The sequence below is a fragment of the Dipodomys spectabilis genome, unplaced genomic scaffold (genome assembly GCF_019054845.1).
Source record: "Dipodomys spectabilis isolate Male_0828 unplaced genomic scaffold, ASM1905484v1 ptg000098l, whole genome shotgun sequence".
Lineage (NCBI taxonomy): Eukaryota > Metazoa > Chordata > Mammalia > Rodentia > Heteromyidae > Dipodomys > Dipodomys spectabilis.
The window spans coordinates 8,334,708-8,350,950 of NW_024870775.1; the positions used below are offsets into that span (position 1 = coordinate 8,334,708).

Sequence of the window (16,243 nt, forward strand, 5' to 3'; positions counted from 1 at the left end):
AAACGTGAGTACCTCCCTCCTCTTCCAGCTTAATCATCACTAGTTGGCTTTGAGTTGTTAAGCTTGGAGTTTAATGTACATTCATGAGCACACTTGTGTCTGTGCTGTTAAGCAGGCTGGTGTCCATGGTGGCACAGAGGGAGGCTGGACATGACAGACCACGGTGGAGGTTTCGGGGACATGGAGCTTTGCTGTGTGGACGTGGGTCCCTGTGTAGCTTCTGCTGCCTCTACTTCTTCTTCTTTTTGTTTCGGCCGATCCTGCTGACTTGGGACATAGCCCTGTCTTCCTTGGGGGAGCCGAGTGTGAGCAGCGGGAGTATGGGCAGCATATCTGCAGGCTCCCTCTCCTCAGGGATCTCAGTTGGGGACTCCTTTTTCTTTATCTCCTCCGTCCTTAAGATGATCATCCTAGAAGCACAAGCCACAGGTTAGCTGTGTTTGTCTTGGACGTTTCATACACTTTGCTGTGAGGCATGGCAAATTGGCCACTCCTGGATTACTGTCACTTTGCAAAGCCCACCCATGCCCACACCCTCAGTAGGCTGCTTTCCCTTCACTCTCATCCCTCCCCTGCCTTGTGTCTTCCTTCCTGGAGAGACTAGCATGGCTCCATGAGACTGCACAGTGCAGCATCATTGTCTGCCCAGGGCTAGCACAGATTTCATGCAGTCCCTCAAGACCTCAGATGCCTCCCCTACTTCCCTCCTACCCCACCTCTGCTGATATTCAGGGCTATGGGCTTGCTCAGTTTACAAGGCAGTAGGAGGCCCTAAGTTCAAATTTTGGTACTGCTCCCAAAAAAGAAAAAACATTTGTTCCTCTAGATACACCATGGCCCTAAGAAGTCCTGGAGCCAGGAACCAAAGACCAAGCGACACCAGAGGATCCCACCACCAGAAGTTACCAACATTCTGGTAAGAGCAAGGCTAAATGCTTCCTGGATCTCTCAGAGAATGCAGGCACGCAGAGGGCACCGTGTGCTTGCACTACCAGTCTGCGAACCCAGTGCATGGTGTTGCTACACAAGAGGAGGAGGCTGGGCCTGCACACCTCGCTTCTAGCTCCTCCTCTTCCGCCTTCCTCTGCTGGGCAAGTATGGCGTCTTGTTGATGCTTTTCCTTCATCTTCTCCTTGATGACTTCCTCGCACTTGAAGGCATGGAAGAGCCTGTTCACGAAGAACATGTACAGCCTGCTGACCCATGTGTTCACCTTCTCCTTCTGTTCATCCAGGCTTTTCTCGTGTTTCTCTAGAAGAAAGGTTTCGAGGCCTGAGCCTGCCTCCTGCCAGCAAGGGGGGGGCCTGCGCATGGCTGGGCCCTAAGGACCAAGGACCCTGCCAGAGGCATTAGAGACCACATGGGACTGGCAGGCCTGCAGTGGACTGGGGTTGGTCCTCACTGCCTTTGAGCTGCCTCCTACCTGTTCTCTTCCTGTTTCCTAAATAGTGTAAGTGTTTTGGTTTCTGGAATGAAGATTTCAAAAATTTGACTCAACTGACCCAGTATGAGAGGGGTTTTGTGCCACTTCTACCAGAAAACAGCACAGTATAATGGACAAAATCACAGATTTGGGGCTGGCATGGGAGCCCTTGCCTGTAATCCCAGTTCCTTAGGAACTGGAGTTAGGGAGGATCATGGTTCAAGGCCAGCCAGCCCTTGCCTGAAGCAAGACCTCATCCTACCCCATAAACCAGGCAAGTTGGTGTATGCTTGTAATCTCAGCTACAAGAAGAACATGGGTAAAAGGATAAAACCCAAGACCCTATTTGAAAAAAAAGCCTAGGGCATGGTTCAAGTGGTAGAGCACTTGTATTACACATGCAGAGCCCTGAGTTCAAAACCATTACTCTAACCTACAGATCAGAATGGAGGCCCAGCTGTGTAGCCGATCAACCATGCGACCTCAGGAAGTTGCCATGTTGGCCAGTTTCACCAGGTGTAGTGGGAAGCAGTGTGCAGATACCATGCGCACCTCTAAGGCTGAGCCCCACACACAGGAGTCCTGCCATGCTGGAGGCCCGTGTCATGACCCTAGGAATGTGCGGCAGGGAGGGTGAGGATTAGAATGGACTCTTCCAGACCAGCAGGACTCAAACTCAATTTGATGCTTTTATTCATTGTGTTCTTGGTGCTCTACCACCTAAGCCACACCTTCAGCCTCTTAAAATCTTTATGAAGATAAAACTGAGCAAAATTCCTAACTATTGAAGCCAGGCTTGCTCATAGCAAAAGGCACTAGATTTGCTCGACATATTTATTGGGCACCTGTTAACCTCTAGGCCCTTTCTAAGCACTGCCAGAAACACAATGTATGTGCTGCCTTTTCCCTGTAATCCAATGTTAATAACCTATCGCCAAGTGCCCTGCTTTCAGTTAACAATGCGTGGGGTTTTTTTTGTTTTGGTTTGTTTTGGTTTGGTTTTGTGGAGAGAGCCCCATACCAAGTCTTGAACTGAGGACCTCATGTTTTCACTTAGTTTGCTTGCTTACAGCTAGTGCCCTACCACTTGAGGCATGCCTCAGTCCAATTTTCTGGCTGGTTAATTTAAGATAGAGTCCAGCACACTGTTCTTCCTGGGCTGGCCTCAAATCACAATCCTCAGATCTCAGTCTCCAGAGTAACTAGGATTACATGTGAGACCCACCAGTGCCCAACCAGCAATGTAATTTACAAGAGAACTTTTAATTGGTCATACATGTATTCTATTGTCTGGCAGAAACTATAAGAGGGGTACAGTCATCTACTTGGCCAACAGTTTGTTTTACAGTTGTAAAAGCAATGCTGTTGTGAACAACTAGAATTTTCTTGGGCTACATCCCTGGAATACATCTGTTTTTCCCAGATGTATTTATTAAATAAGAAGAAATAAGTTCTTTAGTATAGATTAAGCGCTTATGCTTGTGTTTACAATGACCTGACTACTTTTTTCCCCCAAAACCATAGTTTTACTTATTGTAGCTTTGCATTTTCAGAGATTTTTTTGATGCTTCCCATCATAGCCTGGGTAACAGGCTGGCTCCACCATGTCTAGTTGAGGAGTTTTACAAACTTTGCTGCCAGCCTGGCTTGGAACTCTGATCCTCCCAATCTCAGACTCGTAAGTAGCAGAGATTACAGGCACGAGCCACTGGTGTGTGTGTGTGTGTGTGTGTGTGTGTGTGTGTGTGTGTGTGTTGTGTGTGTGTGTGTGTGTGTGTGTGTGTGTGTTGGGTCTGGTCGTGGGGTCTGAACTCTGGGCCTGGGCGTTGTCCCTCAGCTCTTCAGCTCAAGGCTAGCGCTCTACCACTTGAGCCACAGCACCATTTCCAGCTTTTCTTCTGCTTATGTGGTGCTGAGGAATCGAACCCAGGGCCTCATGCATGCAAGGCAAGCACTCTACCACTGAGCCAACTTCCCAGCCCCTTTGTGTGAGTGTTTTTAACCAGTCCTGGGGCTTGAACTCAGGGCCTGGGCACTGTCCCTGATCTTTTTGCTCAAGGCTAGCATTCTACCACTTGAGCCACAGCACCAGTTGTGGCTTTTTTCTGTTTATGTGGAACTGAGAAGTCAAACCCAGGGCTTCATGTATGCTTGGCACTAAGCCACATTCCCGGCCCATATTTTTTTTTTTTTTTTTTTTTTGTCGGTCGTGGGGCTTGAACTCTGGGCCTGGGCGCTGTCCCTCAGCTCTTCAGCTCAAGGCAAGCGCTCTACCACTTGAGCTACAGCGCCACTTCCGGTTTTCTGGTGGTTTATTGGAGATAGGAGTCTCACGGACTTTCCTGCCCGGGCTGGCTTTGAACTGTGATCCTCAGATCTCAGCCTCCTGAGTAGCTAGGATTACAGGCGTGAGCCACCAGCGCCCGGCTCCAGCCCATATTTTTTCATAGCTAGAATAAACATTACTTGCTTGACTTTCTTTTTAATATTCTTTATCTTTACTGATGAGGACGGAGCCTAGGGCTCCACAAGGACTGTGCCAGCCCTTTAATATTCTGGTATCTGTTTCTGCCTGTTGCTTTCTCCAGATGAACATCAGGATCCTTCTGTCAAATTCATAAAACTGTTGGGAGTGGAATTAGCTGGCAGTTGGAGTTCAATCTCTACATTATCAGTAATGAAACTTGTCAGGTATATGGTATGTATTTATTTTCATAACTTGATTATGCTAATTTTGTTATTTCATGCTGTTAAGGTTTGGCATTTAAAAAAATAATAATCTGGGCTGGGAAGGTGGCTCAGTGGTAGAGTGCTTGCTTTGCATGCCTGAGGCCCTGGGTTCAATTCCTCAGCACCACATAAGCAGAAAAAAAAAGCCGAAAGTGGCACTGTGGCTCAAGTGGTAGAGCACTAGCCTTGAGCTGAAGAGCTGAGGGACAGCACCCAGGCTCAGAGTTCAGGCCCCACGACTGGACCAAAAATAATAATAATAATAATAATAATCTAAGATTAAGTCTCACATGGCTTCCTTAATTTTTTTTTTTGGTGGAACTGGGGTTTAAACTCAGGACCTCACACTTGCTAGCAGTGCATGGGAGAAGGAAGGCCAGAGATGTTTCTTGGGAAGAAAGGAGCAGGATGATGTCTAGAGGAAACGGAGGCATTGAATGGAGTGTTTTCTGTTGTTTTTAACTGGAAGGCCTTGTAAAATCAGACAGAGGGATCAACAGGGGTAGGGCGCACCTATAATCCCACCCATAAGGGAGGCATAAATACAAAGAGCACTGAGGCCAGCCCAGCAAAAACATAAGACCCTCTCTCAAAAAAAAAAAATAAAGCAAAAGTGCTGGGGGGAAGGATTGTAGCTCAAGTGATAGAGTGCTTAGCTAGGAAGCGTAAGACCCTGAGTTCCATCCCCAGAAGCAAAGAAAATGAACATTAAAAAAAAGAGAGTCCTGAGAGAGACACTGGCTAAGGATGGAGTCCAGGCATGCCCTGAGAGCAGACTGAACACTGCGAGCCCAAGAGGACCCAAGGCTGAAGCCATGCCTTACACATACACAACCTGCGCAGCAACAGGCACGTTGAAGTTTTAAGCACTTACGATTCTGAGCCGTTAAAATCAGCCCCTTGTCTGTGGGTTCAAGATTCATTTTGGAACTTCTATCTTCACTCAAAGACTTCTTGATCCTGTGCTGTTACATTTTAAAAAATCGTAAAGCAAAATGTTACTTCTGTATCATTGTCAGTTGGAACTAGTTAACCAGTGGCTCATGCCTGTAATCCTATTCAGGAGGCGTAGATTTTAGGATCACAATTCAATGCCAGACCAGGCAGTAAACTACCAAAAAAAAAAGCAAAAAGTAAAGCTCTGATTCAAGTGGGAGAGCAAAAAAAGCTCAGGGACAGTACCCAGGCCCTTAGTTCAAGCCCTAGGACTAGCCCTAGGATCCTGTTTCAGACAGGATCTCTCTAGGTAGTCCAGGCCAGAATGAAGCCATTCTTTCTGAGCTAATTTTGACTCAACTGCAGGTTTCATTTTAGAGACACAATCTCACTGTGTAGCCCAGGCTTGCCTCACACTCAAGATCTTCCTGCCTAAGCCTCTTGAGTGCTGGGATTACAGCTCTGCGTCACCAGACTCCACTAATTTGATGATTCTTAACTTGAATAACATATTGAGATTTGTACTCTTGTTTAAGAGGGTGAATAGCAGAATTACTCCTCCCCTCAAAGCCCCAGAGATGGGAGCATCTTCCCTGGGCCTTAGGGGAAAGCATTACTGTGTATGATCGGCCATACTTGGACTCTTATGCATGGTGTCCATGACCACCATCTCCACCCGAAGTCACCCTCCAACTACAGACTTGTCCCCTGGCCACTGGCTGTTACCACTCTCATGTCTAATGGAGCACCTTCATCATATCCCTTCATTCTGCCCTGGAATCCTATCCCCACCCCCACTCTGGCCTTCACAATCATAATAAAGAGCCACTGAATCCTTCAGTAGCTCAAGCTCAATACCTCAACCAACCCCCATCCCCTCCCCCCCTCCATTTGCCTTTCCTCTCTCTCTCATCCCCCACACTTCCAGAACCCTTCAGACCTCAGCCCTTGCCTGTCCTCAGCCTAATTAGCTCCCTGACAGTTCTGGGAGCTCCCTGACAGGTCAGGTTCGTCAAGAGCCAGGCTCTCTCCCTCCCTCTCCCTCCCTCCCCCAGCATGGAGAAGCCCCTTGTCCCAGCTGGTATGGCTGTGGGCACTGGGGCCTCAGCTAAGCTGATCTCACTGAAATGCTCAGCTCCCATCCTTCACAGCTTGTGGCCTACCACCCCATCTGGGACACAGACCTCGGATCTTTTGATTTTGCCTTCAGGCAGGACTCCCAACTTGGTTGAAGAGGACTTGCTGCTCAAATGAACAATGTCGGACTCGGGGCTGCCAGCGCTGGTGCTCCTGTGGGTCTGAGCAGGGACAATGGAGACACTGGTCTTTAATGAGGTGTCACTGGCTAGAAATCAGCATAATTAACATATTGTGGGCAGAGGACATCTGTGAAGCTACCACAGTCAGAAAAGGCTCTCTGTCTTCCCTTCCCCGACCCTACCCTAAGAAGTCCATGTCTCTTCCTCCATCCCCAGGTAACCACTGAATACAACACAAGACTGGGCATTCTAGAATTTTCTATGGATATGGTCGTGGGTATATATATATATATATATATATATATATATATATATATATATATACCCATGTTTCACCAGCATAATCACTTAGGTATTTGCTTGTGTTGTTTTACAAGTCACCATCTGTTGCATGGGTGAGATTTGGTTAGCTGGACAGGCCTGCAGACTTTCACTACTGGACTTGTTTTGTGACCTGGGATATGATCTGGGCTGGTGAGTGGTTCATGGATGCTGGGGAGAAGTAGCTTCTGCAGCTGTTGTACTGTGGAAAGTGCTGGTACTGTGTCAGTTCTTTGTTCTGACTTTGAGGGCGGGACCTCTCATTGGCAAGGGAGATGATGTCGTTATCTCTTTCCGTCCATGTCCCAGTGTACTGGGAAGCTCTCTTGCACTATGCATCCATTTAGGGTTTGTGTCCTCATCTGACCCCTCTATCAAATTGATGCTCTCCCCAGTGGTGCTCTTCACTCTGTAGACCCTGAGAGCTTCCTGGCCCCAGCTGTGGGTTCATCACCAGGCAGTGGGTTAGAAGCACTATTGAGAAGTGGTGGAAACGCTAGTAGGACGTAAGGCTTGGAGGAAATAAGCCACAGGGGTCCACTGTGTGGTCCAGATGCTGCCTGTCTCTCTGCTTCCTGGCCACCATGCAGTGAGCAGCTTCCTTCATGATGCTCCATGTAGTGCCTGTCAGAATTCCTTCCTGGGCTGGGAATGTGGCTTTGTGGTAGAGTGCTTGCCTAGCATGCTTGAAGCCCTGGATTTGATTTCTTAGTATCACATAAACAGATAAAGTTGGAAGTGGTGCTGTGGCTCAAGTGGTAGAGTGCTAATCTTGAGCACAAAGAGGCTTAGGGACAGCACCCAGGCCCTGAGTTCAAGCACCAGGACTGGCAGAAAAAAAAAAATTCCTTCCTTTCCAAGGCTGAGCAATATTCCATTCAAGTCAATACATTTTGCTTGTCCATTCACTAATGCATGCCGGTTATCCTTCCATATTTTAGCTATTGTTAGTGCAGTTGCTACACACAGGGATGTATAAATACTCCCAATAAGCCCCAGTTCTAGTTCTTTTAGGTGAATCTATCCAGCAATTAGGTTGCTGTTATCCATTTTCCATTCCCACTGACAGTGCACATGCTCACTAATGTTTGATATTCTGGGTTTTTAGTAGCATTCTTGTTTTGCTGTGGTTTTGCTTTGCATATACTTAATATTGGTAGCTCTTTGTTCACTTTTTAAATTGATTTGCTTTTTTGCCATGAGTCATATATATCCTGTATTTTAGCTATTTAACAAACCTTAGGTGAACAGTGTCCTTCAATGCGAGGTGGGGTTTTTTGTTGTTTGGGATTTTGGGTTGTTTTTTTTTTGTCAGTCCTGGGGCTTGAACTCTGGGCCTGGGCGCTTTCCCTGCACACTTCAGCCCAAGGCAAGCACTCTACCACTTGAGCCACAGCACCACTTCCGGTTTTCTAGTGGTTTACTGGAGATAAGAGTCTGAGTTTTGGGCTGGGAAGGTGGCTCAGTGGTAGAGCACTTGCCTTGCATGCTCAAGGCCCTGGGTTCAATTCCTCAGCACCACATAAGCAAAAAGAAAAAAGCCAGAAGTGGCGCTGTGGCTCAAGTGGTAGAGCACTAGCTTTGAGCTGAAGAGCTGAGGGACAGTGCCCAGGCCCAGAGTTCAGGCCCCACGACCGGACCAAAAAAAAAAAAGAGTCTGAGTTTTCTGCCCAGGCTGGCTTTGAACCATGATCCTCAGATCTCAGCCTCCTGAGTAGCTAGGATTATAGGCGTGAGCCACCGATGACCAGCTTGTTTTTTTGTTGGTCATTGGGCTTGAACTCTGGGCCTGGGCACTGTCCCTGAGCTCTTCAGCTCAAGGCAAAAGTTCTACCACTTGAGCCACACCACCATTTCTGGTTTTCTGGTGGTTGATTGGAAATAGGAGTCTCAAGGACATTCCTGCCTGGGCTGGCTTTGAACTGAGATCCCAGCCTCTTCAGTAGCTAGGATTACAGGCATGAACCACTAGTGCCCAGCGGGTTGTTATTGTTGTTGTTGCTGTTGTTTTTTGGTCGGTCAAGTAGGGCTTGAACTCTGGGCCTGGGGGCTCTACCACTTGAGCCACAGCGCCACTTCTGGTTTTTTAGTGGTTTACTGGAGATAAGAATCTCCTGCTGGGGCTGGCTTTAAACCAAGATCCTGAGATCTGAGCCTCCTGAGTAGCTAGGATTACAGGTATGAGCCACCGGCACCTGGCGTGGGATATTTTTTTTAATGCCAGTCCTGGGGCTTGAACTTAGGGCCTGGGTGCTATCCTTGAGCTTCTTTTGTTCAAGTCTAGTCCTCTACCACTTGAGCCATAGCTCCACTTCCAGCTTTTTTTTTTTTAGTAGTTTAGTGAAAATAAGAGTCTGACAGATGTTTCCTACCTGGCCTGGCTTTAAACCCTAATCCTCAGATCTTAGGCTTCTGATTAGCTAGGACTGCAGTCATAAGCCATGGGCACCCAGCAAAGTATTATTTTTCATGCTGCTGAGGCTCAAACCCAGGGTCTTGTGCCTGCTCAGCAAGTAATCTACCATTTACCTAAACCCCCATCCCTCAGAGGACTTCATTGTCCACAGCGTATAGGTTAACTTTGATTAATTAATTATAGATCATGACCTTAAACTGCATTGTCATTACATTCTCCCTGCAGACCTTCATGATTACTTGCATTGTAGGTTCACATACTTAGTCCCTTACCCTCACATACTTAGTCCCTTACCTTCTGATTATCTGTGGATATCTTAACATCAAGCTCAAGTTTTCAAGGATTTTTAGTATTTTGAACATTAGTATTTTGAACATTAAAATCCTAATGTCCATTATCTCTGGCCTCCAAACGTTTCTGGTAAAAAATCTGCTGGTGATCTTTTTTTTTTTTTGGGGGTCTGGTCGTGGGACCTGAACTCTGGGCCTGGGCGCTGTCCCTCAGCTCTTTAGCTCAAGGCTAGCGCTCTACCACTTGAGCCACAGAGCCACTTCCGGCTTTTTTTTTTTTCTGCTTATGTGGTGCTAAGGAATTGAACCCAGGGCCTCTGGCATGCAAGGCAAGCGCTCTACCACTGAGCCACCTTCCCAGCCCATCTGCTGGTGATCTTAAATATCCCTTGTCCATGACAAAGCTATGCGTATGTGAGTGTGCATGCCTGCACGCTCTCACAAGCATACACCTCAGACAGGGTCTGCCACGCAGCCCAGGCTGGCCTTGAATTTGCTCTATAGCCTTGACTCATGATCCTCCTCCTGACTCTGCCAGTTTTAGGACCACAGGTGTGGCCACCGCACCCAGTTCTCCTGGCATGATTGAGATGTTCTTAAATCAGTTTGATTACAGTGTATTGTAGTGGATCTCTTTGAGGTCTCCTATTTGGGAGTTGGTTGAATTTCTTGGATATTTTTTTCCCATTGTGGCAAATTTTCCTGGAGAAAACCATTCTGCCTTGGCCTTTGCAACATGGCTGGGACTGAGTGACAGAATGGCACTACTGTGCTGAGCTGATGGGTCTTCTCTGGGTGCTTCAGCCCCATCCCTAAGTAACAAAGTGATCCACCAGGCAGAAGGGAACAGTGACAAAGTTGGAGCATGACATTTCCAGAAAGGATAGGGAGAACCAATTCCTGGACCAAGGCTGTAAAAAGTTAAACACCTACAATAAACCAACTTAAAGGCAGAAAAAAAATTATTTTGGCTCATGGTTTTCAGAAGATCTAAACCAGTCCTGTCCAAAAAAAAAAGTCTGCAAGACCCCATCTCAATGGAAGACACCGGATACAGTAGTGTATGTCTGCTATCCCAGATATGACAAGACACATAAAATAGGCAGATTGTGGACTGGGAATGTGGCTTAGTGGTAGAGGGCTTACCTCGCATGCATGAAGCTCTGGGATTCCTCAGTACCACATAAACAGAAAAAGCTGGAAGGGTGCTGTGGCTCAAGTGGTAGAGCACTAGCCTTGAGCACAGAGAAGCTCAGGGGCAGTGTCCAGGTCCTGAGTTTAAACCCAAGACCAGAAAAAAAAAGGCAGATTGTGGGGCAAGGATGAAACCCTATCTCAAAAATGACCAGTGCAAAACAGAGCTGGGGGTATGGCTCAATTGTTAGAACATCTGCCTAACAAGCATAGGGTCCTGAGTTCAAACCCCATCACCACAAAAAATAAAAAAAACAAGAGAGAGATCACAGCCACAGGCATGCTCTGTCTCTTGCCTTGTGATGCTCTGTGCTACCTAGAGACTCTAACCAGAAAGAAGGCCATCACCTCCCAACCCGCAGAACTATGAGCTCAATTTCTTTCTGTGAAGATCACAGACTCAGGCATTTCCTTAGAGCAATGCAAACTACTGCACCATTTATGAAATGGCAGATGAATGCAGGTTCCTAAGAAGAGGCTGGTGAGCAGCTGCTAATGACCTGGAGCAGCCTCCATCACCTCTACCTGAAAGGGACGCGGCAGCTGATCTGTAAGCAGTGAGGGGTTGAAAGGTGTGTGAGCACTCTCAAGCGTTGCCCAGTAAGGGCTGGAGGGACTTTAAGACCTCCCTCCTGGCTCCTGATGACACTGATCTGAAGCCTCCACAATCCTTTTGTCTCAATCTGACCCAGAATCTGGAATCTTTCTATATCACCAACATGGTGGCTGTTCCACCCGCCAGGGTGTTCCAGCAGAGATTCCAGTGTCCTGCTTAGCATCCGGTGCACACCCTCGAACATTCCTTCACATCTTTGTTCTGGGATAGGCTTTACACTTTTGTGGGGGTTTTTTTGTAGGTTGTGGGGCTTGAACTCTGGGTTTGGGCACTGTCCCTGCGCTCTTCAGCTCAAGGAGAGCCTCTACCACTTGAGCCACAGTACCACTTCCAAGCTTTACACTTAATTGTTGTTGTTGTTATTATTATTATTATTATTGTCAGTTGTGAGGCTTGAACTCAGTGCCTGGGCGCTATCCCTGAGCTCTTTTGCTCAAAGCTAGTGTTCTACCAATTTGAGCCACAGCACCACTTTTTACACTTGTGTTTTCTGTTTTTGGTGCCAGTCCTAGAGCTTGAACTCAGGGCCTGGGCACTGTCTCTGACTTCTTTCCCTCATGGCTAGCATTCTGCCATTTGAGCCACAGCTCCATTTCTGACTCTTTTGGAGGTAGTTCATTGAAGAGACTCATGGACTTTCCCACCCAGGCTGGCTTTGAACCAACATCCTCACATCTCAACCTTCTGAGTGGCTAGGATTAAAGGCAGGAGCCACTGGTTCCCAGCCACACTTATTTACTTTTTACTTTTTGATGGTCCTGGGTTTGAGCTCAGGGCTTCATGCTTGCTACACTTGCTTGAGCCTTGCCTACAGCTCTTTTACTGGAGTTTGTTTTTTGAGTTTGTTTTCCCACATGGGGTCTTGTGTTGACATTGCTCCAGCCAGCCTCGAAATACCATCCTCCTTGCCTCCTGAGTAGCGTGGGGACCCCAGGCACACGCCTCCCCCCACACCCAGCCTCAGCTTTCCACAAACACTCAGTCCAGTAATGTGACATCTGACAGCAATCAAGGCACCCATGCTAAATCTGCATGGTCAGTTTGCACACTGACCTGCATTATGGCATCTCCCTCCTGGGCCATGCACAAGTAATATATTTTAACCCTAACTTAAAACAACAAAACAGCATACTCCTTTCCAATTGTGAAAAGCCATCATCCATTTTTCTTAAATCTTAAATGATTTTCCTGGAGGGGACACAACAGCTCCAGATCATTCGAGGCAAATTTCACTCTCCCAACACAGCCATCCATTGGACTTCCACATCTGGTTACCTGGCTTATTATCGTGTAAATGCTCACGTGTTTGTTTCCAAGCAAATTAGTGCAGGGCAGGTTTAAACAGGACTCGGTCAGTTGGTCAGGAATACAGTTGACCGCAAAGCACAAGAGAGCTTCGAAGAATTCCAGGAAAACCAACTGCAAGGAAAGAAGGACAGAAAGTACAGGAGGCCTGCTTCCTTCTAGGAGGTGGAAGCAGCCCAAGATAAGCCTGTGGTGTCTTAATGCAAACATCTGCACACACATGTGTGTTTATCTGCATAGGGATGTAGGGATCTGGTGTCAGGTGACTGTCAATTAAATCATGCTTCCTGTTACCTCCCAGAGCTGGGTCTGGACTCTTGGTGACACAGCTATACAGACCTCAAACTCAAAGTTGCTGTCCATTCCATCATGTACAAAGGGGTTGTCCTCAGCTATTACGAGCATAAACTTGGTTGCTGTTAGTTCTTTATTTATCATTCTGAAGTCCTGTAAAAGAAAAAACAAAAGTCCCAGCTACGCTGTAACTGCAAACAGGGGTGTGTGTGTGTGTGTGTGTGTGTGTGTGTGTGTGTGTGTGTGTGTGTGTGTGTGTGTGTGTGTGTGTGTGTGTGTGTGTGTGTGTGTGTGTGTGTGTGTGTGTGTGTGTGTGTGTGTGTGTGTGTGTGTGTGCAGGGGTGTGTGTATGTGTGTGTGTGTGTGTGTGTGTGTGTGTGTGTTGCCTCTACAGGGCCTTGCCCTCTCCTTCAGCTCTTTCCAATTAAGCACAGCTCTATTCTGGTTTTTCTTTTCTTTTCTTTTCTCTTCTCTTCTCTTGCTTCCTTCCTTCCTTCCTTCCTTCTTCTCTCTCTCTCTCTTTCTTTTTCTCTCCCTTCCTTCCTTCCCTTCTTTCTCTCTCCCTTCCTTCCTTCCCTTCTTTCTTTCTTTCTCTCTCTCTCTCTCTCTCTCTTTCTTTCTTTCTTTTTTGCCAGTCCTGCGGCTTTGAACTCAGGGCTTGGGCACTGTCTTTGAGCTTATTTTGCTCAAGGCTAGCATTCCACCACTTGAGTCACAGCACCACTTCTGTTTTTTTTTTCTGTTTATATGGTACTGAGGAATCAAACCCAGGGCTTCATGCATGCTAGGCAAGCACTCTACCACTCAGCCACATTCCCAGCCCCCATTCTGGTTTTTCTAATGGTTCTTGTGTACTTTCCAGGCTGGCTTTGAACTGCAATTCTCAGATCTCAACCTCCTGAGTAGCTAGGATGACAGGTGTGAGCCAAGCAAACATCTATTTTAATGTGAACAGAACACTTTAAGAGCATCAGTATCTTAACAGCTGCTGATTTTGCAAAGCCTTCTAGAACTCCCATCACTGACCCCTTCTGAGTCCTCTAAGTTAACAGGTAAGCCTGTTTATAATGCTGAAGGATGGGGAACATAGGTAGATGGATGGCTGCCACATAGCTGCACAGACTGGAAAGCAGGGGACGGGTACTCGGGGGGATCAAGGCAGTGGAACAGAGGCGCCTTAGGCCTTGTGTCAGGCCGGACACAGGAGAACCAGAGGTGTACAGCCCAGATTTGTTCTCTAGAGACTAAGCCACCGAGCCTTGGGCCATCCCCAAGTCACAGCCAAAAGAGGAGGTTGAAGTGACAAGTCTCTGAGCCCACTGTCCCCCACTCCTGTTCTAGAGGGGATGAAGCTGGGAGAAGTGGTTATTGGGAAAGGATTTGTGGGGGCTCACAGATCTCAAATGAAAACCTCAAGTGATGTTAAACTCACATTTAGCATCCAGAGGAAGTACCTCATCTTCATTGTGAGCTCGTAGGGCTGAGCTCTGTTTGGCCTGCAGTAAGCCATGTAAATCTCCCAGCACTTATCCATGTAATTCATGGAGTAGAGCGTCCGCTGTTGCTCACTGAATAAGTTCCCTGAAGATAGAGTAGCAAGGAGATGATTTAGAATTAGGCTTGAAAAATAGGACCTTGACTATGATCCTCTTCCTCTACTTACCTCTTACCTGGCAGGCGTTGGGGCGAATGTTCTCAGCCATCAGTTTGGTAAAGCACAGAGACAGCAATGGGCTTCTGTTTCTGTGACAGAAAATAGTGTAATGACTGCTCCCTCTGGAGGCCGAGGGTCACCCCCTGAGTGACATCAGTGGCGGATGGAAAGGGACTTGTGGGGCTGCAGAGGGGAATCCTGCCTGACCTCCTTGATCTTGGGTGGTGGAACATCATGAGCCATGTAGGAGGGGTAGCATACCACCACTGCCATCTCAAAACTCCACAACAAAAGCCAAGAGACAATTGATGAGAAAACACTCACCAACTTGTTGGTTTGTGCTGGGGAGGGAACTTGGGGCCTGGCAATGCCAGCCTTTGCTTGTCTCGAGATCTTTTTATGTAGCCCAAGAGGGCCTCCTACCTCCACTGGGATTACAGGTGTGTGCTACTAGGTCCTGTTCCTCTCCCTCTGTCTCTCTCCCTCCTCCGTGTGTGTGTGTGTGTGTGTGTGTGTGTGTGTGTGTGTGTGTGTGTGTGTGTGTCTGAGTGTGCTCGCCAGTACTGAGACTTGAACTTGGGGCCTGAGAGCTCTGCTTTAGATTTTTTTGCTAAGGCTACCACTCTACCACTTGAGCCACAGCTCCACTTCTGGTTTTCTGAGTGGTTAATTAGAGATAATAGTCTCATAGACTTTCCTGCTTCGGCTGGCTTTGAAACACAATCTATAGATCTCAGCCTCCTAAGTATCTGGGATTACAGGTATGAGCCACTGACACCCAGCCCTAGTATTTGTGTGTGTGTATGTCAATCATGAAAGATAAAGTATCAGAAATTATCAAAGACTGAAAGAATAGAGAAGACATGATAGTAAAATGGAATGTGGGATCTGGGATTCCATCCTAAACAGAAGCAGGTCAGGGTAGGGTGTCTGGGGAAACCCTAATACAGGCTATTGTTAAAATCATTATGGCTATGTAAGATATCAATTTCCATGCAACATACAATTTCCACGTTACACAAGGATTCTTATCTACTTACAGCAACACTTCCAAAAAGCCAAAATTAGTTTAAGATAAGGAGGCTTTCTTTTTTTTTTTTTTGGTGGTCATGGGGCTTGAACTCTGGGCGTGGGCACTGTCCCTCAGCTCTTCAGCTCAGGGCAAGCGCTCTACCACTTGAGCCGCAGCCCCCCCTTCTGGTTTTCTGAGTGGTTTATTTGGAGATAAGTCTCATGGACTTTCCTTCCCGGGCTGGCTTTGAACCACGATCCTTAGATCTCAGCCTCCTGAGTAGCTAGGATTACAGGTGTGAGCCACCAATGCCTGACTAAAAAAAATTTTTTTTTAATCCCAGGTCAAGGGCTTGACCTCAGTGCCCCATGCTCTCACTCAGTTTTCTTATTTACTGGCTGGTGCACTAATGGTGGAGCCATGTGTCTAGCCTGGCTTCTTGCTAGTTCATTGGAGATGGAGTCTTGTGGACTTTTCTGCCCAGGCTGGCTTTGAACCAAGATCTTCAAGACTTCAACTTGAGTAATTAAGATTACAGGCCTGAGAAACCAGCACCCAGCCTTAAAAAAGTGTTTTTTGAAATAATGAATGATAGCACATTTGCCTTAAGACAGGAAACTGGGGCCATTCCTAAATAAAGCCGTCTCGGTACTGAATGACTTGGCTATGAGCATTTTCAGTCTTGCCTTATCCCACCCCCTTTGTGGTTGGGTCTGGCTCCCAGAGACTCATCTGTGGGGTGTGGGGACGATGGATGGCCCTTGGAGAACGGAGGACAATTGCAGTGAGCAAG

At 47.2% G+C, this 16,243-nt stretch overlaps 1 protein-coding gene across 1 annotated transcript in view; it reads right to left on the minus strand.

Moving 5' to 3' along the window:
- Positions 1–229: 229 nt before the first annotated feature.
- LOC122113677 (radial spoke head 10 homolog B-like) overlaps positions 230–16,243 on the minus strand; it is a 32,790-nt gene continuing 16,776 nt past the window's right edge. The window contains exons 11-18 of the mRNA XM_042686740.1: positions 14,448–14,527; positions 14,217–14,365; positions 12,830–12,937; positions 12,461–12,604; positions 6,274–6,387; positions 5,028–5,118; positions 1,053–1,251; positions 230–410 (exon numbers count right to left, since the gene is read on the minus strand). Coding sequence (XP_042542674.1) covers positions 230–410; positions 1,053–1,251; positions 5,028–5,118; positions 6,274–6,387; positions 12,461–12,604; positions 12,830–12,937; positions 14,217–14,365; positions 14,448–14,527 — 1,066 coding nt within the window. The remainder of the gene's footprint in view (positions 411–1,052; positions 1,252–5,027; positions 5,119–6,273; positions 6,388–12,460; positions 12,605–12,829; positions 12,938–14,216; positions 14,366–14,447; positions 14,528–16,243) is intronic.